This window comes from Podarcis tiliguerta (assembly GCF_965153285.1).
Source record: "Podarcis tiliguerta genome assembly, chromosome: 4".
NCBI lineage: Eukaryota > Metazoa > Chordata > Lepidosauria > Squamata > Lacertidae > Podarcis > Podarcis tiliguerta.
This window is the reverse complement of record NC_139537.1, coordinates 76,274,638-76,298,910: the sequence shown is the minus strand read 5'-3', so window position 1 is coordinate 76,298,910 and position 24,273 is coordinate 76,274,638. Positions and strand designations below refer to the sequence as shown.

Sequence of the window (24,273 nt, the reverse complement as noted above, 5' to 3'; positions counted from 1 at the left end):
GGGAAAAAGGGAGAAAGACTTTCTGTCACAATGCATATTATTCCACAGCTCCGCCATGTCCCCCTTTACTTGCCTTTTTCTAAACTAAGAAGCCCTAATATTGTACCCTTTCCTTGTTGGGGGGGGGGGCGATTCTGATCAAAGGCTTGAAGCAACTTCCCAAACAGTCCCTTAAGAAGTGAATGGTGCATAACGTTGAGAGGAGAAAAACTACTACTACTACTAATTTATTATTTATACCCCGCCCATCTAGCTGAGTCTCCCCAGCCACTCTGGGCAGCTCCCAATCAAATGTTTAAAAGAGTACAGCATTAAATATTAAAAACTTCCCTAAACAGGGCTGCCTTCAGATGTCTTTTAAAGAGAGGATAACTGCTTATTTCCTTCACATCTGAAGGGAGGGCGTTCCACAGGGTGGGCGCCACTGCCGAAGAGGCCCTCTGCCTGGTTCCCTGTAACCTCACTTCTTGCAATGAGGGAACCGCCAGAAGGCCCTTGGATCTCAGTGTCCGGGCTGAATAATGGGGGTGGAGACGCTCCTTCAGGTATACAGGACCAAGGCCGTTTAGGGCGTTAAAGGTCAGCACCAACACTTTGAATTGTGCTCTGAAACGTACTGGGAGCCAATGCAGATCTCTCAGGACTGGTGTTATGTGGTCCTGGCGGCCACTCCCAGTCACCAGTCTAGCTGCCGTATTCTGGATTAATTGCAGTTTCCAGGTCACCTTCAAAGGTAGCCCCACATAGAGCGCATTGCAGTAGTCCAAGCGGGAGATAACTAGAGCATGCACCACTCTGGTGAGACAGTCCGCGGGCAGGTAGGGTCTCAGCCTGCGTACCAGGTGGAGCTGGTAGACAGCCGCCCTGGACACAGAATTAACCTGCGCCTCCATGGACAGCTGTGAGTCCAAAATGACTCCCAGGCTGCGCACCTGTTCCTTCAGGGGCACAGTTACCCCTGGTTGGGTTGCGAAATGGAATTGGGTGACTAAAAAGAGGTAAGAGAAGCAATGGTTTTAAAAGGGCTCGAAAGAACTATCTTACCTTCTTGCAGTTACTTCCTGGTTCACACTGAAAACCTATTTTGGAACAGAAAGTGACCCATGAATATGACATAACTTAGGGTGGTCTGTTCCCAGATACTAATGGGATATAAGTGATTCCTGAAAGTTCTGGAATTTTCTTGGCACTTAAGGGTGGCAAGCTCTTAATGGTTCTTCAGAGTTTGCCCATGTTTAGCATTAACCAGCCTAGTGCAAATGCTAACACACAGTAATCTATAGTTTCTGTTTATTCTTTCTTTTCTTTCGGGCATTGTTTAGGTACATATTCTAAATCTCAGCTACATCTAGTGCTTTAGTTCTTAATGTTATTGGAAAGATTTGACAAAATGTTACAAATAACAGTAGAACGTGGGTATTATGACAGGTTAGGAATGTAAATAAATGATAGTGTTCAGCACAGATATGCACTTGTAAAATTGCAGATGGGATAACAGAGTGAATTAAAGCCCTTGATGTTTATATAGAATTGTGATAGTGAAAAGTCCTAATGTATTTGACTTGGAATCATCGTAATAGGAAATGCTGTTTTAGAAAGTCGCATTTACATTTATGGCCAATTCAGTCACATACTTGTCACCATGTGAAATGCTATAAGCGAAAACAAATAGGATGTCTGTTTCTCCAATTGGGAATATGCAGGGATCCTTACACATATGTCTGTTGATTGCTATTATTAATATAATCCACGGTTTTGTTTACAGTAATGTAATGGGTATTAATATATAGAATCTGCTCAAACATACGCAAAACAAATAGAAATTCAAGCCATTCTGGCTTTTAGTTGCCTGTCATTTCCATTACGTTGTAATTGGCTTGCAGTCAGCTGCCAGCATTACACAACTGGTTTGTATGTCAAAGTATAAAACAGGAGTGGAGCTCTTTATTTATACTCTGTGACTGTAACACATGCAGCTGAACAGAGCAAGAAAACAACGATTCTCCTCCCAGTCCCCAGACGGATGCAAGCTTGTGTGCTGTCACAAAAACTCCCGTTGCAGAAACTGCCTCTTTTCTCACCTTTCTGATATATGACGTGGGGAAAATTCTGCTTTGGTTTACATAATTCCTCGAAGAGCAGCTCACGGAAATGCAGAAGACTAGAGAAATCTCAGGTTCCTTCGGATTAAAGTGATGCCTGGAATCTGGAACTTAAGAGCTTACATTTCAAGGGATGTAAACATATATATTGATGGAATAAAACCAGTGTACCGGCAAGAAAATGTTAAGAGGAAGAAAAATATTTTTCTCCTTCTGGAGTGACCCTTATTGACCCTTACTTAAAGGATGGATTATCACTGTACTGCAGAAAACAGCAAGACAGATTCTGAAAGAATGAAGTGGAAGCATATTTGCATATCAAATTAATAAAGCCTTGCTACCTGTGGAGAAGGGTAATGGATGTTTTGACCAGCTAAAGCTATGTGTAATCCATTTGAGAATGTCTCTTTCTTCTAATGGTTGTGCATATTGCATTTGAGTTTCATCGGCATATTGATTTCAGCAGACTGATAACTTAGTCTCTGGTAGGAAAAGGTTCATTCCTGACGGTAAAATAATTGCTTGAGAATTTCAACCACTTGTATCATTTCCCATAATTGCTTCTTCCTTTTCTTTTCCCTTGTGCCCCCCCCCCCATTAGTTCACAAGATGCTGGAATTGGATTTATACTTGTCATAGACCGCAGGCAAGACAAATGGACTTCAGTGCAAGCCTCTATACTGCGAATTGCGGTGAGCTGTTATGCAATTAAGTCTTTCGACTCTCTTAACAATCCCACACAAATTTCATTCACCAAAGTATTTGCATGTTATCCCTTTGTCAGGCAGCTTTATATAATAATTGTCTGCTTCTGATTTCAACTCAGGTCACAGTATGTGCAGTGGTTTACAATGCTATATATGGCATAGCAATAGAGGCAGAAATGATCTGTACCAATAGAAAAATATGCAATGCACTAAAAATGGGATGCTTGTAGAACCTGCTGCTTTATGATGTGGTGATCGAGTGAATCCAGTCCTTTAGGGTTATGCTGATTTAAGGAGGGTGGGCTTCAAACGGTCTTGTGATTTTTAACTGTGTAGGGAAGTTGGGGGAAGGGCTATTTTATGATGCCCACAGAATCACTTGCTTCTAACAATGTAGCTCAAAAAAATGACAAATTAGCAGGTTTCAGTTAAAGCACAATTGGTATTTCACATGAAAACCTTGAAGTATTGCTATTGTAACATTTATTAGCTAGGCGTGTAGTTCATATCAAATAATACAAAACAGTAAATGGATTGATAAGCATTTACTTTATTATATTATATACACCAGGCATAGGCAAACTTGGCCCTCCAGGTGTTTTTGGACTGCAACTCCCATCATCCCTAGATAACAGGCCCAGTGGTCAGGGATGATGGGAATTGTAGTCTCAACATCTGGAGAGCCAAGTTTGCCTATGATATACACAGTCCACCAGAAGGCTTTTTAGACTTCTCTGTGTAAAGCAACAACCTTCTGGCTCTAAAATATACTGGCCATGTTTTTTCTTTTTGTTCTTACACCTAAGAAAGACAACACCAAAATACGTTACCATAATCGTAAAATGTCCCATTACAAAGACTCAATGTCCTTGTGTTAAAAGTATAAAGGTAAAGGGACCCCTGACCATTAGGTCCATTCGTGGCTGACTCTGGGGTTCTGGCGCTCATCTCGCTTTATTGGCCAAGGGAGCCGGCGTACAGCTTCTGGGTCATGTGGCCAGCATGACTAAGCCGCTTCTGGTGAACCAGAGCAGAGCACGGAAACGCCGTTTACCTTCCCGCTGGAGCGGTACCTATTTATCAACTTGCACTTTGACGTGCTTTTGAACTGCTAGGTTGGCAGGAGCAGGAACCAAGCAATGGGAGCTCACCCCATCGCGGGGATTCGAACCGCCAACCTTCTGATTGGCAAGCCCTAAACTCTGTGGTTTAACCCACAGCGCCACCTGTGTCCCTATTTGTTAAAAGTATATCATCATCTAAAACAGTAAATGATTTCTACTTCCCTAGAGCCAATTTGACAAACCATTTGCAGTTAATACAAAAGTTTGATCAGGTGTGTGTTCATAAGGCCACATTGTTGTTCCTGGAAGCAAAAAAAGCCAATACATATAAAAGCTAGTGTCACTTCTCATTTTGGCAGGCCAGAGCCTACTTCCTCAAGGCTTCCCCTATTTGATAATCAACCTGTGATTCCCCCCCCCCCCTTCAATAACTGAAAGGGGTGTTACTTCTACAGTAGAGTTTTTTTAGATGCTAGCTAAGCTATTTAACTTGTGAGAAGTTGAACTTTTCAATCACCTGTTTATAGAAAGAACCTTGGATCCACAACTTAACTTATTATAGTTAACAAGCCTGAGCTGGCCAACGTTGACACCCTTGAGGATTTCCTTTTGCACCAACAAAGCCTCCAAGCCACCAAGGTTGCCACAGAGTATGCCAATTTTTGGTTGTGAAGACAGCTGTCAAGTATGCAATACAGTGCCAACAGGATGGTTTATGAAGTATTGTCCTGTAGCATTATTTCATGGTCAGGTGGGCATCTGGTTGTTTGGGTCTGCCCAGCTTCTGACCAAATTGCTGAAGTCCGCACCTCCAAGAAGATACTGATCCTTCCCTTTCTTGGAGCATCCAAACTCTACTCATGTTTATTCTGCAGAAGGGAGTTGGAGATTCATCCCTGAATTCAAAACAAAACAAACTCAGGTTGCATTATTGAAAGCGCTTATTGTATTCTACAGTGGGTGGATCTCATGTGGCCATCTGCTTCTCCACCTTTCACAGCTGCTAGTGTTGCTGCTGCTGCAGTCCTCCTTAGCTTCTTGCATCAAGCATCTCTTTGCTGCTGTAGATACATTTAGGTTTATTGAAAGAAAGGGCTTGTGTTAATAGATGGAACCAATAGTTTGCAGTCTACCTGGATGGTCCCTGTGACTAAATGCTTGTAGCAGGGTGTCTGAATGCCACTTATTGTGTTCTTTCACTCCTACTAAACTTGTGCTTACCTTATCAGAACTTCAAGGGTTCATCGGTTGAGAGGAACCAGTTGTGTTATATTGCATTAATATTGTAAATAAGTTTGTGTTGTTTTTGAAGAAGTCACCATTTCCTAGAGCATCTGATGTATGATGCTCACTTTCTGGTTAAGCTTCTGCAAGGAAATAAAGTGCACCATTGTTTGACCAACAGTGCTAATGAGAGGAGTGTTTAGCGTCTGTCCCTAGCCGCCAGTACCTATCTCCTCTTCAGTGAGTGCTGGGAGCTTATTTGTAGCTTATTTCCCAAATGGGTCTCCTGTCATGCTCTGTGCTTGCTTACCATGTGTTGTCTTCCAAGAAGTCTGCCAGTTTCCTTTCCTTTGGTGATGGTGGTGGGGATTCTGCATGGTCAGAAGTGGTGTACTGCCCCATACCCCAGTGTTTTCCAGCCTTGGTCTCTGGATAATGTTGGACTATAACTCCCATCATCCCAAGCCAGCTTGACCCAACGTTCAAGAATGATGGGAGTTGTAGTCCCACTATAACTGGGGACACAAGGTTAAAAGAACACTGTCATTCTGTTCTGGGAATATACATTGTGGGGAGGAGATGGAACTTAATTCTCTCATCTAATGTTGCTTATTCTTGTGTCATTTTTTAAGGTAACGGTAGTAGCCGATTGACTTTTAAAACTTTAGGAAGTAGCAAATTGGATACCATACAAGAGAGATGCCAAGATGGTGCCTCCAGCTCCCATTATCCCTAGCTATTGTCCCGACTGTCTGGGGCTGATGGGAATTGGAGTCCAACAACATTAGGAGGGTAACACGTTGGCTGCCTCTGCAGTACAGCTCCTTGGGGGTAATATAACTTGATGAACCGAGAAATATCCAGCTGTGAAGAAAATTGAGAATGTGTCCTTCCAATTGGCAGTGCTTCCTGTATTTATTTTGGAACTCATCAGTTCATTATTTGCTCAGCATCTTCGTGTGACATGACAGTGTCCATAGCATGCCAATGCATTATGTATTGGAAACATGAACCGTGTGTTTTTTGTAGTTCAGAAGGAAGCAATTTGGTTTCTACTTTCTGCCTGCAACAAAGTTTTAAGTGTTTAGGGGTTTAGCAAGCAGAAGGAAAGGCAGTCCAGGCAATCCTGTAGGCAGCAGGAGCAGCGCTTAGTGAGCAAACATAACACAGTAGCTTGTTGCCTGGGGTGAAACATTGAGACAGAAACCCAGCAGCTTTGCACAGGTCTAAATGTGGAATCCATCTGTGTTGGGTTGGCCTGGAGGTGGAATTGAGTGGAAATGTAGAGGCAAGGTCCAGGTCAATATCTGTCTGTTCACTTAAAGTATTGTATACAGCTTACAAATTGTTTGATGTTATGTTTTTATATGTATTGGAAGCCCCCCAGAATGGCTAGGGCAGAACAGCTAGATAGGTTGGGTATAAATAATGAAATTATCAGAATCATCATCATCATTAATATTATTACAAAAGACTTTAGAAGAAGAAAACAGCTTTGCTACCTGGATTTAAAGCAGGGTATTTTTCCCCCTCTCGGCCAGACATCTGTGGTAACAGTTCAATACCCACTTCAGACTTGTCCTAATAGCTGGAAGAGCAACCGTACTTACTGTGGAATAAGGCTGAATGCAACAAAATTAACTTACATTATCAGTTTAGAAACATTAATAATTCAACCTATGTCACAGTTGTCATCTCAAAATGGTTTGTATTAAGAAATATTGTGTCATTAATAAATACCAGCAGCTCAAGTTTACCCATCACACCAGTCCATTAATTGCACCAAACCACAAACTACTGTATGAGCTTCCAAACATAGACAAACAATGCTCTGAAGCTGCTTATCTGTTTTCAGTTCTATAGTGCAGGGGAAACGGCTGTAGCCATGGCCTGCCATTCTGAAATCATGTCAAACCATGGTTAGCACAAACCATGATTTGCCAATCCACTTAAATTCAAACAATGGTTTCTCTCCTTTCCTGATGGGATTTTACAGAAAGCTGGAACATTGCTTCACTTCTTTTGGCAAAAATCCAAGAAAAGATCATTCCATTTTAATATGACAGGCTTTTATTTCCCCATGGTTTTTGCAGGCATCGTTTCCTGGAAATTTGCAGCTAGTTCTGGTTTTGAGACCAACGGGATTCTTTCACAGGACCATTTTCGACATTGCATTCAAATTTCATAGAGATGAGTATAAGATGAAGCTGCCGGTTAGTGCTTAATTCATTTACTTCTATTTGTGATTTGTTATTTGGGTAGACTTGGTATTAATATAGTTTGGGTCACTAAACTAGTTTTGGAAGACCTGAATTATAATAGTTCTTCATACACAATCGGCATGTGATATTTGCAAATTAAAAACTGTATGAAAAAGATTGGTGAGCGAGATCCAATCTTTTTTGTATTTGCTAAATCCAAAACTCTTTCTGCGGGGGAAGCTCTGTTGTATGCATAGGTTTTATTCCTATGCATAGCATTTCAAGTTTAATTCTCCATCCTTTTTTCTCCATGTTGTCCCATTTATGTAGTGGGAGCTAACAGAAGGTATGAGTAACACATCCAGTGCTGTCTTGTAGGGGATGTGTGCAGTAGGTGACCAAGAAGAGGAGAGGGCATTCATTTCATTTATTGGTTATTTAATGGATTTATACTCCATAGTTTTCCAGAGTTGCTAACAAAGAATCTTAACTACTTAACCAACAAAATTCAGTAGAAGGTTCCCATAGGGCCAGTATTCCATTTTTTTACATAATAATTTTTATTACATTTTGAAAGGTTACATTTCAAATTAAGCATATTTTATTATACCATACATTCATTTACTTCCCTCCCCTTCCAAGGTTCATTTAACTTATTCACCATTCCTGCATATTTGTATATATCCATCTAATTTAATTTTCCAATCTTGCATCAATTCAGAATATGTTATACTGTTGAATTACTTTAATACTGCCGGCGTTTTTAACTGCACAATTATTTTTAGTATCCTCGGCAAAAAAATTCCACTCCCCTTTAAATACCCGTTCTCTTGTTCTACTTGTTAGACCTGCTAATTCTGCATTTTCTATCATCTTAGGTTGCCAGTCTTCCTTCCTCTCACTTTCCATTTTTGGGCTAACAAAATCCGATCCGCTGTTTTTGCATACATGAGTAAATTTTTCTGACTCCTGGGAACCTCTTTCTGAACAATTCCTAGCAGAAATGCCTCTGGGTTTTTGGGGAAACTTGTTTTGAACATTTTTTTCGTCTTATTCTATATTGTTTCCCAATATACTTTAACTTTATTGCATGACCCCCATATATGGAAAAAGGTTCCTTCTACTTCTTTACATTTCCAGCACAGGTCTGATTCCACCTCATACATCTTAGCCAATCTACTCCGTTAAATATCATCTATGGATCATTTTCATATAATTCTCTTTAAGTGTGTAGCATGCAGTAAATTTCAGATCATTTTTCCAAAGTTTCTCCCAGGGGTTTAAATCTATATTATGTCCTATAGCTATTGCACAGTGGGTCATTGGGACTTTAATCAGCTCATCTTTTGTTTCCCATTCCAATAATAGTTTGTACATTTTAGACCAGTTTGTACATTTTAGACAATAGTTTTTCCTTGTACATCAATAGCTATTTTTGAAATTGTGAGCGTTGGTTAAAAAAAAAGTTTTTAAAATATAATTTAAACATATCATATAATTGGTGATACTGTAGCCAATCAGTAATTTAGCTCCTTCTTCCATTGGTTTCAGTCAGTTCGCTCCCTGAAAAATCAAACAAATCTCTATAGGTCACTCACCGTCTATCCATGTTAATTCTCTTAATTGTTATTGTTTCAATTGGCGATAACCATAGGGTTGTTTTTCCCCCAACAAGTTTTTATGTTTCTTCCAGACTCTATACAAATTTCTCCTGATAGCATGGTTCATAAAACTCTTATATATTTTAGCTTTCCTGTACCAAAGACATGCACGCCAGCCAAACATTATGTCGTGGCCTTCCAGATCTAAAATGTGTGCATCCTCCAATACAACCCATTCCCTTAGCCAACACAAGCAAGCTGCCTCATAATACAATTGTAAGTCTGATAGGGTAAAGCCTCCTCTTTGGTTTGTATCAAACAATTTTAATTCACGGCTTTCTCCCCGCCAGACAAATTTAGAAATACCCTTTTTTCCCGTTCCTTGAGGCAACTTGGTTTATCCAATATCAGGATTGATTGGAATGAGAACAGCATTTTTCGGAGCACATTCATTTTGATAGCTGAGATTCTCCCTAGTAGGGAAAGCTTCCTCCTTCCTCCTAGGGCCAGCATTCCAGACTGCTGTATCATGCATCACCACCCACCTCACCACTAAAAATGAAGTGATCCACAAGTGTGTTTTCTGAAGATCTTAGGCAGCCAGTTGTGAGCATGCATGGTATGTGTGTATTGGAAGCAACACCAAATTGTGAAGACATGAACCAATGGTATTAATCATTTCGTTGTCATTTGTTGATGCCTGTGCAGGAGGTCGCATTGCCTACACTAGGTGCGCATGCACCCCTGATGTTTTTGCTTGGTGACAGTAGCCACAAAGGGCAGCGTGACAACCAGCCTCCCCCTCTATCCTTGGACTAGGGGAAAAATACATTGTACTCCATGTTTGAATGAATAATACGTTGCATATTTTATTACAAAGTCACTACAACTTATCTTTATGTATACATTTTGATTATGCCTTTTGACTTAAGCAATTATTATTTCTTCTGTTACTGTCCCATGCAAAAGTAAGCATCGTGGCTTGATTGAAATGAAATTAAATGCTTGCAAACTTCCAAAGCTGTCAAATTTTTTTTCCTAGAATAACCTTTTTTTCTTTTTTTTTGCTCCTGCTGCTTCTGTGCTATAGATCATAATGCTGAGCTCACTAGCAGAATTAAATAGCTACATTGACAGAACACAACTAACAGAAGATCTTGGAGGAACTCTAGATTACTGCCATAATAGGTGGCTGACACATCGCACTGTAAGTCACTTCCCTTTAACTGGTTGTATCAATGGCCCTTCTGTCGAACGCTCTGTCACTGTGGGCATAGCCTTATGAATACAAATTGAAATAGCGTATATGAGAAGATGTTTCAGAAGAACTTGGCCATCCCAGAGAGATATACAACGATAAATGAATTTGGGAGTTGTGACTTTAGAGTTTGGGAATTTTACCATATATTGTTAAAAGAGGGTGGCTTTTTTTGGTGATAACTCACGAGACAGGAAGAATGCAACAACTAAAGTGCTTTTAAAAGAAAAAATTAGATCCATTAGTTGATATCTATCATTAGTCATAACTGAAGTAGAGCACTGAAATTTCAAACTATATTGAAAAATTCTCTTATAGGCACTTAATGAGGTGAATAATGGTGGTGACATCCTTTTTATAGGTTTTGACATTTAGTTTTAATGCAGCTTTTTATTTTTGTAAGTGATATTTCTAAAAATGTCAAATGATATCTAACAACAGTCAGAAATCAATGATTTTAAGTAACTTAGGTTCACTGATGTTAGTGGGTCTGCTCTTGAGTTTGACTTAGTTGGCTGTTATCAACTGATACGTCACTTTTTATTTATGCTTCTGTGTGTGTGTGTGTGTGTGTGTGTTTATATTCAATGGCATTTGACTCCTGAGTGTGACTGTGTGTAATGCCTTCATTAATCCCAAAGGCGATAGAGAACTTTGCTCAAATGGTGAAGCAGACTGCTAAAAACCTTCGATCCTTCGGGACTGAACTGGCAGAAACAGAGCTACCAAACGATGTGCAATCCACCAGTGCCCTTCTTACAGCACATACTGAAAACAAAGACAAAATGAAGGTATTCTAGCTGTGTTGTTATATGTGGTGTTAGCAATATCTGAGGACGTTTTATTGAATACACTGGTACCTCTGGTTACGAACTTAATTCGTTCTGGAGGTCCATCCTTAAGCTGAAACCGTTCTTATCCTGAAGTGCGCTTTCACTAATGGGGCCTTCTGCTGCGCGGGCAATTTCTGTTCGCATCCTGGGGCAAAGTTCGCAACCAGGAGTAGCTACTTCCGGGTTAATGGAGCTCATAACCTGAAGCGTTCGTAACCAGAGGTACCACTGTAGTTCAAGTAACAGAGCTTTAATTTGGTTTGCCATACTTTTGCCAGGCAGAATTCATGCTGCCTTTAAAATGCTTTGGGCCACCCTCTCCCCAGTTACCAGTACGAGCAAAAAGAATAGTAGCAATGTGAGATTTTAAAGTAGTTTCATTGTATTTTATCATTTCTTACAACAGCATTTCTTTCTTTAATCTCTTTCCCCCACAAAATCCCGAATCAGTGTTTGGATAATTAATTATTGGTTAATTAGGAGAATTTTGCTCAGGGATTTTTCACTTTTAAGCAATGTGGTGAGAGAAGTTTTTTGGCACACAGCTAGAGAAAGAGAAAGTCAATGAGTCATAATAAAAAAAGACACACTAAAATCAACTTATTGCAAATCTAAGGGATTGTATTGAATGTGATATGTTAAACAAAATAATTGTTAGATGTTTTGCTTTTTTAAAAACCAACAACGTAGTGTTGGTTGTGCTAGGATTTTGCCAGTGACTGTTTTCAAAATATACTTTGAAGTGTTTAACCCTAACTGTTGGGCAGCAGGGAACAGCAGAACTTCAATCGAAACTCAGAAGTCTAGCTTGGAGAAGAAAGGCAGGGCTAGGTAGGAGCAGCATGGGGTGAGCATTGTACTGTTGACACTAATGATGCTGCATTGGTTCCAAAGGAGATTCGGTTGTTTGTTTTGAAGCCAGCCGAGGTCCCAAATCTCTTAAAGTCTCTGTATGTATGTATTCGTATGTATCACCTGCCTTTGGGGATAAGTCTTGTGAGGATACTTAAGTGGTGGTGACCAGGGTCCAGGCTTTTCCTTCTCAGACAGTGGGAGGTGAACAAGGCAGCCTTTTAATGATGGAGTTCCAGTGGCTTAGATGGTACAACAACAGACTACTCGTCTCCAATCTCAGTTTTTGCAAAGCTTGAAGGTACAGCCTTGGTGGAATTCTTAGGGGGGAAAGTCATAGCCTTTTTCACTTTTCCACAGGAGGATCTGAGGATAGCATTAATACAAGGACAAGATATTCTCAAAAGTATTAGAAAACCGGTTTTTGAAAACTCAGAGTACAACATGAATCCGGATCAGCTAGAAAATCAAACGACTGTGGAAAGGTGAGGTAAACCTGGTGCTTGTAACATGTATGCTGTGTTGCATGCTTGTTTCCCCCCAAAATATAATCAAATAAGCAGCCAGAATTAATTTGTTTCCAAAATACAGGTAACTGTTCTATTTCACTGGATAGAGTTATTGTCCTTTTCTCTTTTAGGCTTCTAGCTCAGCTAGATGAAACGGAAGCAGCCTTTGATGATTTTTGGTCTAAACATCAACAGAAGCTTGAGCAGTGCTTGCAACTTAGACATTTTGAACTGGAGTTCAAAGAGGTGATGACTTTTAAATATATATAGAGAGAGAAAGAGACAGACAGACAGAGAAACATAGAATTGCAGAGTTGGAAGAGACCACAACAGTCATCTAATCCAATCCTCTGCAATGCAGGAATCTTTTGCTCAACATGGGGTTTGAATCCACAACCCTGAGATTGAGTCTCATGCTCTACTGACTGAGCTATCCTCAATGCAATTCAAAGTCAACACCCAGTAATATTTTGTGTGTTGTATTACTTTGCTATCGTCTTGCTCTCTCTCCTCTGCCATTCACTAAATTAATTTTGCCTTATGTAGTACTATCAAAAAATATGTGTCAGTTTTATTTATTTATTAGTGTTCATAAGCTGCCGTACGTTATAACAATCTCAGGGCAGGGTAGAATAAAATTAAATGTAAACCATAGCAATTCCAGTGTTGTAACAAAGAGAACAGATGAATCAATATCTACAGAATATTATAGGTACAATAATAAATTACATTTGTGACCTTCCATAAAGTATGTCATTCAACATCTAAATATTGTTGACGTAAGTCCTACAGCTTCACAGCTTTGATTTCACGGAATCCCTTCTCAAAGTTTCAAATCAACGTTCTGTGATTTAAATATATTTGACACAAGAAAGCTGTACAGCATCAAAAAGACACCCTTTATAGTTCAACGTATACAAGTTTCCATGATTATTACTCTCAGTGAATGAGATGACTGGCAGCTTTGCTTTGTTGGTGTGACTAAAGAAAATGAAGACCTTGTTATATAACTGACGATTTATGAAAGAGGTGAAACTTGTTCCCTCAGGTGTGTAAAATTCCACATTTTCGTTTACATGTAGCTGTCTCTCGTTTCAGGTCAAAGCAGCTCTTGATAGTGTATCTGAGAGGCTGTCACATTTCACAGAAGTGGGAAATAGCTGTTCACATGTGGAGCACATTCTGAAAGATCTCGCCAGCTCTGAAGAGAAATCGCAAGTAAAGATTTGACGTTTCTTCGTATGCCATGTTTTTTTCGGTAGGCTGCTCTTGTGAAGAGATAATGTTACAACTTATACTTTCATGTCTTAACCAATTACTTTCATAGGAGATTTTGGGAAGGGCCAAGATGCTGATCTCTAAAGGTGACCAGTTTATACAAAACAACCATTATGCTGTGGACTCCATTCTCCCCAAGTGCAACGAACTCCAACATCACTGTGATGCCATTGCCACCGCATTGAATAAAATCAGGGCTTTCTTGAACCAGTCGCATGAGTTGCACAGCCGGCTGGAGAAGGTAGGCCCAACTTTACTGATTTTGCTCATCAAACCCTTCCTGGGGCAGTCACTGTTGACTACTTTAACACAGAGGGAGTAGCTCCCCACAACAATGGGGACCAAAATATCCAACCAAAGAGTGGGACAGCTTCATTTATTAGAGTGACAGGCAACAGAAACATAGGAAGATGTATTATACTGAAACAGACCATTGATCCACTTGCCTCCCCTTCAGCTAGTGGATCAGGAACCACTACAGTCATACCTCATGTTGCGTCAGCTTCAGGTTACATGTTTTCGTGTTGCGTCCCGTGGCAACCCGGAAGTACCGGAATGGGTTACTTCTGGGTTTCGCCTCATGTGCAAAAGCGCTTAATCACGCTGCGCGTGTGTGCAGACACAGCACTTTGGCTTGCTTCAGTTCTGTGTTACGGATGGGGCTCCAGAACGGATCCCATCCGTACCACGAGGTTCCACTTTACTGAGTTGCAGCAGTCCTGCTACCATACAGATGTATAATCCGAGATCTGAAAAGGTCTAAGATTACTGGTCTACACTGACTGCAGAATAGAAGAGAGGTTGAGGCATGGAAATGGGGGCGATCTGTGTGCAAGGGAAAGTTCAGAACAGTAAAGAAGGAGGCTACAGGGGGAAATGGAGTGAAGGTGAAAACGGGAGTGCAAAATGGGTTGCAAGAAAAGGGAGCAGGATGCATGGGAATTGGGTTGAAAGTGAAAGCAGGCATGTGAAAGGGTCGGAAGAAGTGGAGGGGATGCTGGCTTCATAAGTGTCACATGGTGAAGAGGCTGCTCAGTAGTTGCAATGTGTGGGAGGAGAAAGATGTGAGAAGTTACCATGGGGGTAGTTTCTGTGCAAGAGAAGGGTTGCGCAAAAGGAGGTGGGGGAGCCATGGGCATGGCGTGAAGGTGAAAACAGTTGCAAAGCTTGGCTGCAGAAACAGAAAAGGGAAGCGGCTTTGGAATTTGGGTTGGAAAGGTGAAGCTCCAGGCGGTTCATATGGGGTGAATAGCAGGAAATTGGCAGGCAGAGTGAGTAGGGGTGCAAGCTTGGGTGTGCGTGTGTATTACTAAATCTTTTTCCAGTTCAAGGATGTTTGCTGATGTGCCTTTTCTGCCTGCCTCCTGTGTACATTTACAGTCCATGAAGTGGTGTGATGAAGGAATTTTCCTGCTGGCTTCACAGCCTGTGGACAAATGCCAGTCCCAAGATGGAGCAGAATCCGCTTTACAAGAGATCGAGAAGTTTTTGGAGACGGGTGGAGACAACAAGCTCATGGAACTGAATTACTTGTTCAGAGAATATGAAGCCATCCTTAGTGAGGAATTAATGGTACTCTTAATGCCGGAACTTAATAATGAATGCAGTATTCAGTTATTATGCCAAGATAGCTTTAGTTTCTCCCCAAACCTGTTTGTTTGAAGAAGCCAAAACTTGTGTCTTGCCCCATCATGAGCCACAGGTAGTCCAAGTCTGTCCCTAAATTAAAGCTGAGGTGTTAAAATACTTCTGCAAGGGTGTCAAGATAGCTACAAACACATGCATATGTATTAGAGCCAGAATATTGTGGATTCCCACTCACAAACACTGGCTAAAGCACCTGGTCACATGGTTGCTTTTTCTGCTTGGCCCAGTCCTCCAGCCCATGAAAAGCTGTTCATGGGACACTCCAGAGCAGCATGTGGGGCTGCCGCTATGGGAAATTTCAGCTGCGTATCTCTGTATGTAAGTAGGATAGGAGACTAAATGCAAGACAAATGAGTATCTTGCTATACAATTTGTTTAGGCAACAAATAGGCATGCAGCTGAACTACAGAATCGGAATTCAGTTGCTTAGAGTATTGTCCTAAGAATCTTAAATGTGTGCAATGTGCGAAAATGTTGTTCATTTTTAAACCCAAGCATGTTCTTCGTTATCCATTTTTGTATTAAAAAAAAAGTTATTGTTCCAAATCATTATTGAATTACTGAAAATTAGTGCACTATCAACAGAGTTGTGTGTTGAACAATACAGGATAAAAGCAGTTGGATTTAAAAATAAATAAGCACCATGGACATGGTTTTAAACGGTGATTTAATTTTGGCTTCTACTACAGGAGCACATACAAAAAGTTTTGCAGAAGCAGGAAAGCATGGAAGAAATGTTTCAAAAGAGGCGCGTCAGCCTTAAGAAACTGGCAGCTAAGCAGATGCGTCCAGTTCAGCCCGTGGCCCCTAGACCAGAGAACTCTTCGAAATCACCTTGTCCTTCTCCAGGTAAGCAGCTGGCTTGCTCAGAACCTGTTGAATCCAAAAATAACCAAGCTTATGACTTGACTGGCTTTCAATGGTTGGATTTGTTTTGCATACCAGGCCTTCAAAGAGACACTGAAGATTCGTCCAGCCCTGACAGTCTCATGGTTCGAGGAATGTACTTGAGGAGAATCAAGGTAGGTGTGTGTGGCTGCCCATGTGTGTTTTTAAGCATGTATTAGATGTATCAGGGATGGGGAATCCTCAGGCCTGGGGGTCAAATACAGCCCTCCAGACCTCTATCTGACCCTCAAGACCATAGCCCTTCTCCCCAATACATATCTCTCATCAGCCCTGTCCTGCACCTTCTTTGTATGTCTTTGGGTGGAAGGTGTCTTTGAACTCTGATTACGCTGGGTGGAAGATGTAGAGGAGGTGCATGTAGAAACTAACCTAACACAGAGAACTAGCATTCACATCCATTGCTCCCTTTTGTCTCTGGCTCCACCTACTACAGGCATGTGGCCCCATTGTTTAACATGCAAGGAAGCAGTCCAGAATTGAGTGCAATACTAAGGGCACAGCAGCTGAGTTCAGGTCCTAAGAGTCAGTCATGGGCAGAGAAGTTAAGTCAAGCTGCAACAGTCTGGGAGATGAAAGTCCTGTATTGTTCTAAGAACTATCAAACTAAACCAAAGGCTTACATAGTCTGGTCTTGGCAAATCCCACTCAAGACCAGCTACAAGGATTTAATTGTGCTTTTTGCTTCCCAAAAGCACCTTCCTTGAAAGTTGCTCTGTTCCCTTGGGCTTTCAAGTGGCTGCCATAGCTAGGACTTTCTGGTGTCTGGGTCTGGGAGGCAGCTCTTTTGCCATAGATGAATCAAGGGTCTGCCCTGAGGATCTTTCCAGGGAGCCAGCCTTGTGAAGTATCTCCCTAGATGCTGAGCATCGGTAGTGGGGTTAGAGGATTCCTGGCTCTCTACGGTCTGAGTCTTGGTTGGCGGATGAGTAGTCAGGGTCAGATCAGGGCCTGAAACAGTGTAGATCATTTTATTAAACACATTTTAATACAGTTTTTCAGAGGATCAGTAAACACACACAGTCATACCTTGGAAGTCGAACGGAATCCATTCCGAAAGTCTGTTCAACCAAAACATTCAGAAACCAAAGCACGGCTTCTGATTGGCTGCAGGAAGGTCCTGCAGCCAATCGGAAGCCCCGCTGGACATTTGGTACCCCAAAATAGTTTGCAAACTCACTTCCAGGTTTGCAGTGTTCGGGAGCCAAAATGTTTGAGAACTAAGCTGTTCGAAAACCAAGGTACGACTGTATAAATATTTTTTTTCTATTTTAAATCAGGAAACAATCTATTCCCAAACGGAAAGCAGGAAAAGCATTTAATTTCAGTGCATCCTTGGTCCTACTCCTTGTGCAAAAAGATTCCACAAGCCCACAATTTCCCCAAAAATCAAACGCCATCATACTTGATTCACCCAGGCCGTGCAATACATTTTGTGTGTGTTCCATGTGAAGTAATACAAAGTGAGAACATCAAAACATTTGACCAAGTTTTGCAACTTTTGTATACCTGCTTGAGCCTCCACCTCTGCCTGTGTTTCTCAGTGCCAAACTAGATGTGGTGGCAGAAGATATATCTCTTTAAATATGGGTCTTTCCATTCACATACTTAATAAAGGAGAGTGATTGCCAGTGTACCTGTAGCCATGTTAGCCTGCCGGCTTGTTCGAAAGTGTCCTCTGGAAGAGTGATTTGCAGTAGAGAAGCAGGACCGGGGGCACCACTCCTGCTCACCACTTCCCCCCTGAAACATTAAACACCTCTGCTGTTGTGTTCTTGTGTTTTCAACTCCCAATGGGGTTTCAAGACCATTCTTACCTTTGCAAGTTTGGAACGCCACATGAGAGAAAGCATCTGAGGAGTGGCATTTAGAGTAAGATTGGCAGGTAGGCATAAGAGTTAAAGACAAACATAGACATGCCCTACCTACTCTGTTGCAAATCTCCCTCCCAAAGGTACTTTGGAGAGGAGACAAGAGCATCAGGTTAATAATAATAAAATAATAATAATAATAATAATAATAATAATAATAATAATAATAATAATAATAATTATACCCCGCCCATCTGGCTGGTTGCAATATGCCTTCTGGTTTGACCCTAAATGTAGATTTGTTGCTTTATCTATGGTGCTGTTGACTTTGAAAAAAAAATATTTTCAGAGAGAAATCAGTGAAATCCATCAAAACAGAGGTGGATCTGTGATGGATGATGAAGAAAATCTAGCCGTGTTAAGGAAGTAAGTACTTTACATACCAGAGCAATACTGTACACTTAGCATGTTAGAGGCTTCTCCAGTGGTTACATCTTTTATGCATCTAACCTGAGATTTGGTTGATCTAAGACCAAACTGCAGGAGGCAGTGGAAGACAGGAGTGCCTGGCGTGCTCTGGTCCATGGGGTCACGAAGAGTCGGACACGACTAAACGACTAAACAACAACAAGGCCAGGGGTCAGCAAACTTTTTCAGCAGGGGGCCAGTCCACTGTCCCTCAGACCTTGTGGGGGGCCAGACTATATGGGGGGGGGGAATGAACGAATTCCTATGCCCCACAAATAACCCAGAGATGCATTTTAAATAAAAGCACACATTCAAAAACATGCTGATTCCTGGACCGTCCACGGTCCAGATTTGGAAGGTGATTTGGCTGGATCTGGCCCCCGGGCCTTAGTTTGCCTATCCATGATCTAAGCAAATTTCCTGAACGCATCCCTGTATAATGCGGCAGCAACGTTTAGATAGGGCGTTATATGGTTTCGGTGGTACTAAGCTTCTAAAATACCATTACAGTTCTTTCATTTTTAGGAAACTCCATTCAGCTCCTATGTAGCTGCTAGTACGTATCAGAGACTTACTCGTGATCTCTATTGTCAGTAATCTAAGAAACACATGAAGACTGGTTTGAGGAGCCACCTCTTGACTAATCTGTTTCCTGTGTTCATAGACATGTAATGAATGAACTTCTTGAAACAGAACGAGCGTATGTGGAAGAACTTCTCTGCGTTCTTGAGGTAGGCATTTGAGCCCCATTGCAGTGCTACATTTAACTACAACCCTTGAGCAAACTTGCTATGCAGTGCACATTCCAAAACTGTCTGTATGAGTACCAAATGGTATGAAAGGTAAAGGGACCCATGACCATTAGGTCCAGTCGTGACCGACTCTGGGCTTGCGGCATTCATCTCACTTTATTGGCCGAGGGAGCCGGCATACAGCTTCCGGGTCATGCGGCCAGCATGACTAAAGCGCTTCTGGCAAACCAGAGCAGCGCACGGAAACGCCGTTTACCTTCCCGCTGGAGCGGTACCTATTTATCTACTTGCACTTTGACGTGCTTTCGAACTGCTAGGTTGGCAGGAGCAGGGACCGAGCAACGGGAGCTCACCCTGTCACGGGGATTTGAACCGCCAACCTTCTGATCAGCAAGTCCTAGGCTCTGTGGTTTAACCCACAGCGCCACCCGCGTCCCCCACCAAATGGTATTAGGATTGAGTTAATGGGGGGAGGGGGTTGTGGGATTTTTGCAGTGAAAGGTTTTCCATGCTCCCCTAGAAAGAACTCCCTTTTGTTGTGGAATTGGGACCTTCCTCCGCTCTCTTGACAAAGCACTTAAAAGAGGACGAATCTCCTACCCAGTCAGCTTTACAAATTCATTTACATGGTCATCCTTGAATGGCCTCTGCAGCCCCTTAAAGAGAGGCAGTCTGCACCTCTGTTTGGATCACTCCTGGGTGGTGCTTGTTAAAAATTGGTTTGGCTCTCATGCTTTCCTTCACCTTCACCTTCACCTGCACAGCTTCCGAGTCCAGACCTGATCCTCCTTCCTGCCATAATATTTGGAAATACTTCCCATATAGGGCCATCACATTTTGCATCTCCCAAGTTCCTGGTGACGAGGATATGGAGGCAGAATGGCCTTCATCCATGTCCCTCCTAATGTTGTGGTATGGAAGGGAGATCAAAATATTGTGTTCATCAGTGTGCCTGGTGACATAATGCATTCTATTCCATTTCTGCCTTGTTTCGCTTTCTAAGCCAAGTTCTTTATATGAACCCAGGCAAAAGGAAAATCTTGCCTAGCTGTACCGAATGAAGAGCACACGAGTACTTAAAAGTGCAAATTAAAACAAGTTTGTGCGTCTTTCCTGCTGTGTGGAAGTGCTAAAGAATAGATCTGGCTTGGTTGCCTACAGCAGATGTCATAAACAGGAACTTAGGTCAGGAAGGAAGAAGAACAATTGGCTGGAAAGGTCACGATATGGGGATCCATAGTCATTGTGGTGAGCTCAGGATCCAAAACAGTGGAATTATCAGTTGGATGGATTTTTATAAATAGTCTTGAATTTACATGCATTTCAAAAATACATTCTGATTTTTGTAAACTTCCTTTTTAACTAGAATATTCTCCAAAACTGTTTATAAGATGGCAGCTGTGTGGGTGTTTTTGTGGTGGGTGTATTTGGTTTTTTGAAGAACAGGGCTTGAATTAAAAGGGAGAGCTGCTGTACTGGACATTGAATAGTCTCTCCCCCCCGCAATGATGTTGAAATATTGCTGTGTGTTTATCAGCTTTGAGCAGACTAGACTTGCTGAAGAAAGAGAGAGAGATGTTGGAACTAACTGCAAGCAATTAATCTGCTTGCCTTTTGTATTACAGGGCTATGCTGCAGAAATGGACAGCCCCTTAATGGCACATCTCATTTTACCAGGGCTGCAAAATAAGAAAGATGTCTTGTTTGGAAACATGGAAGAAATCTATCACTTTCACAACAGGTTAAGATTTGTGGCCCGTGCACTAATTTCTAGTCATATTAACAGAAAATTAAAACTAACGCATTAGAATATATTCTTTGTGATTAAAAAAAAAAATACATCGAAACCCCCCCCCCAAATTATTTAGTTTTGCAGAGTCATAGTAGTTAAGCTCCTTTTTAAAGCAGTAGTCCACAAATCCGTTGCTTCAGCCTTTTTGCACATTAGTTCTTTGTCAAAACCCCATGGGAATTACTATAGGGTTTGCACCCAAATCTCTCTTGTGTAAGTACTTACTGTGGTTGTCCCATTCCTTTTGCTGAAGCTTATTCATGTTGTACTAAACTATGGCTTAGTATGATATGCAAATGTAACCATAGATTCCTGAGGGGTCTTCTTTATGTAGTAGCCACTGTATTTAAGCGTGAAATCTATATAAAAAAAGTAAGCAGTAATGCTACTTTGAACTTGGTGCTGTTTTAGATTCATCTTTGTTTAGTTTCATGTAAGGATACTACAGCTCCCTGCTTCTGAGATTTCAGACAGTACAGTGGTACCTCGGTTTACAAATTTAATCCATTCCAGAAGTACATTTTTAAACCAAAACTATTCTTAAACCAAGGCGTGCTTTCCCTAATGAGGCCTCCCGCCACCAGTGTCCTTCCACCGTGCAGATTCCATTCTTAGACCAAGGTAAAGTTCTCAAACCAAGACACTATTTCTGGTTTTGCAGAGTTTGTAAACTGAATCATTCTTAAACATGACTGTTCTTAAACCAAGGTACCACAGTATATATTAAAAGGTAGAGGAGCTGTAGATATTTATCGATTGTTTCTCCATATTTTTCAAATAAATTAAAATTATTTTCTTTGCAGAATATTCTTAAGAGAACTAGAAAATTACATAGAATATCCAGAACTGGTAGGAAGGTGTTTCCTTGAAAGGGTAAGTAGTACGAAAGTGAGGCTCATTGTTTTTGTGTTTGACCTTTCATTGGCAGAATAGTTTTAATTCTGGCACCAGCAATATGAGGAGAAATTAAGCCATGGTTGCAAGTTCCTAATTCAATCAAGAATAAAGCTGGTACATATGGTTAACGATGAAAGTTTTACGATGAATGTGACAAAAATCATATGTGTGCACGACCAGTTTTAAATGGTCTATTGCAGGGGTGGGATGAGGATCTAGTGGGAAATTGCTGAATGACTTGCAGTAGATCCACAACAGTTTTCGGCTCCCAGTTATGCTGAGCCACTATTTTGCATCTGTCTCTGGTTGGTGAACCTTGGGAGTTCTCATGAAAAGCAAAATAGACACAACAAGCCTGAAGTACGCCCACAAGCTGATCGAGAGCATAGTTGTTTTGCTAACTTGATCACTCTTCCCCAGTAATGTCTGTATTGCAAACGTCTACCAGTGGTTCCCAACCTTTTTGGGGCCATGCCCCACCTAAGCATCTCTAAAATCCTGATCCCCCCACCCTCCATAACATATAATTCTTATTATTCAAAAAGTGAACTCCTGTTCATGTGGAGGAAGCCTAAAAGGCCATGAACTTGGTCTAACTCATTCTCAAATTGTCCCCCTTAAAAATCAAATCGCACCCCCCCCCCCGTGGGGTGTGTACCCCACCTTGGGAACCACAGGTCTAGGCCTTCGTGCTGAAACAAATGCATATTAGAGATTAGAATTCTGAGTTCTGCTAGCTTCTAGGAAATTACAGTCATATCAGATTTACCCAGTTGAGTTTCGCTGTTGTGGGTCATGTTGTGTAATACCAGTCCAGTTCAAAGTGCTAGTGCTGGCAAACATAGCCCTAAACAGCTTGAGACCCAGGTACAGTGGTACCTCGGATTAAGAACTTAATTTGTTCTGAAGGTCTGTTCTTAACCTGAAACTGTTCTTAACCTGAGGTACCACTTTAGCTAATGGAGCCTACCGCCATGCGATTTCCGTTCTCATCCTGAAGGAAAGTTCTTAACCCGAGGTACTATTTCTGGGTTAGCGGAGTCTGTAACCTGAAGCATCTGTAACCTGAAGTGTCTGTAACCCGAGGTACCACTGTACCTGAAAGAGCGCCTTCCCTAGTGTCAACCATCTTGGGCCCTACAATCAGCAGAGAATGCTCTATTGGAAGTGCCACTGCTGGGTGCTGCCTCGTTGGCATTATTATGAGGCGGGGCCTTCTCTTTGGAGATTCTCTGTTTGTGGAATGTCTCCTCTGTGGTGAGGTGTATCTGCCCCCTCTTTATAACCTTTCAGGATGGATTTTAAAACATTCCTGTTTATCCAGACATTTAAAAAATTCCTGGCAACATTTAAATGATTATGAGAACATGTTGTTTTTTAAAAGACATTTTAAATATGTTATTATATTTTTCATTGTATTGTTTTAACAGTGATGTGCTTACCAGCTGAGGCTCCTCAGGGAGGAAGGGTGGGGTATAGATATTAAATAAATAATTCCCACAGGAACAGAGACATGAATTAACGGGGCGGGGGGGGGTTACTTTGCGTGATCTAATGTCAACTCAGTTTTAGCCAATCGGAACAGCCATACATATTTCAACAGTCCGTTAATAAGAATGGTTGTTATTCAAGCTTTCCTCAAGAGTAGACCCATTAAAAGCAATTGACTTAACTTAGCCATCTTCTTTCATTTTAGTGGGTCTCCTCTGAGTAAGACTTAGTCGAATGCCCATTGTAAGTGTGATAGTTTACTTCATAATTGCATGAAAACTTAAAACTTTTGTAATAATTATTTTCTCTCATTCAGATGGAAGACTTTCAGATTTATGAAAAATACTGTCAAAATAAACCTCGATCTGAAAGTCTGTGGAGGCAGTTCTCAGACTCTGTATTCTTTCAGGTATTCTTTATTTTACTGTAAACACATAATTAGTTGATTACTATCTTTCTCATTGCATTTCATGGAAGGATTTTTTCAGTTCTTTATTCATTTATATTTATAGGAGTGTCAGAGAAAACTTGACCACAAGCTGAGTTTGGATTCCTATTTACTGAAACCTGTTCAAAGAATAACCAAATATCAGCTTTTGCTAAAGGTAAGGAGTGTAATACTATTTTAGCCATGCCTCTAGTTAATTTCTAAGTGACCTTGTTTGGAGGTTCTAGCAGAATGGAAGAAATTTAATGACTATTTAGCTAAATACATCAAGTTAAATTAATTGGAAAAAGCTTGCAATTACCAGCTAGGCCTAGGATTTAAATAAGTAATGCGAGGAATTATTATATTTAATGCTGAATTGTGAAGAATGACTGATGTTAAGTGATTAAGTAAAGATTTTAAGAACTTTGATTTGGAAAACCGTTAAAATGA

General features: G+C 41.1%; 1 protein-coding gene across 18 annotated transcripts in view; it reads left to right on the top strand.

The window, feature by feature from the left end:
* The window catches only part of MCF2L (MCF.2 cell line derived transforming sequence like), a 115,686-nt gene that overhangs the window by 74,501 nt on the left and 16,912 nt on the right, over nucleotides 1–24,273 (top strand). For 16 of the 18 annotated variants that reach the window (XM_083437626.1, XM_083437618.1, XM_083437615.1 and 13 more), the window contains 17 exons: nucleotides 2,704–2,794; nucleotides 7,191–7,310; nucleotides 9,990–10,106; nucleotides 10,799–10,948; nucleotides 12,203–12,327; nucleotides 12,483–12,597; nucleotides 13,450–13,569; nucleotides 13,679–13,870; nucleotides 15,010–15,201; nucleotides 15,966–16,125; nucleotides 16,222–16,298; nucleotides 18,343–18,419; nucleotides 19,126–19,192; nucleotides 20,839–20,954; nucleotides 21,809–21,878; nucleotides 23,710–23,802; nucleotides 23,906–23,998. In XM_083437626.1, the coding sequence (XP_083293752.1) occupies nucleotides 2,704–2,794; nucleotides 7,191–7,310; nucleotides 9,990–10,106; nucleotides 10,799–10,948; nucleotides 12,203–12,327; nucleotides 12,483–12,597; nucleotides 13,450–13,569; nucleotides 13,679–13,870; nucleotides 15,010–15,201; nucleotides 15,966–16,125; nucleotides 16,222–16,298; nucleotides 18,343–18,419; nucleotides 19,126–19,192; nucleotides 20,839–20,954; nucleotides 21,809–21,878; nucleotides 23,710–23,802; nucleotides 23,906–23,998 (1,975 nt within the window). Of the gene's footprint in view, nucleotides 1–1,955; nucleotides 2,588–2,703; nucleotides 2,795–7,190; nucleotides 7,311–9,989; nucleotides 10,107–10,798; nucleotides 10,949–12,202; nucleotides 12,328–12,482; nucleotides 12,598–13,449; nucleotides 13,570–13,678; nucleotides 13,871–15,009; nucleotides 15,202–15,965; nucleotides 16,126–16,221; nucleotides 16,299–18,342; nucleotides 18,420–19,125; nucleotides 19,193–20,838; nucleotides 20,955–21,808; nucleotides 21,879–23,709; nucleotides 23,803–23,905; nucleotides 23,999–24,273 lie in introns of those variants that run through there. The other 2 variants (XM_083437622.1, XM_083437621.1) reach the window with 1 other exon arrangement.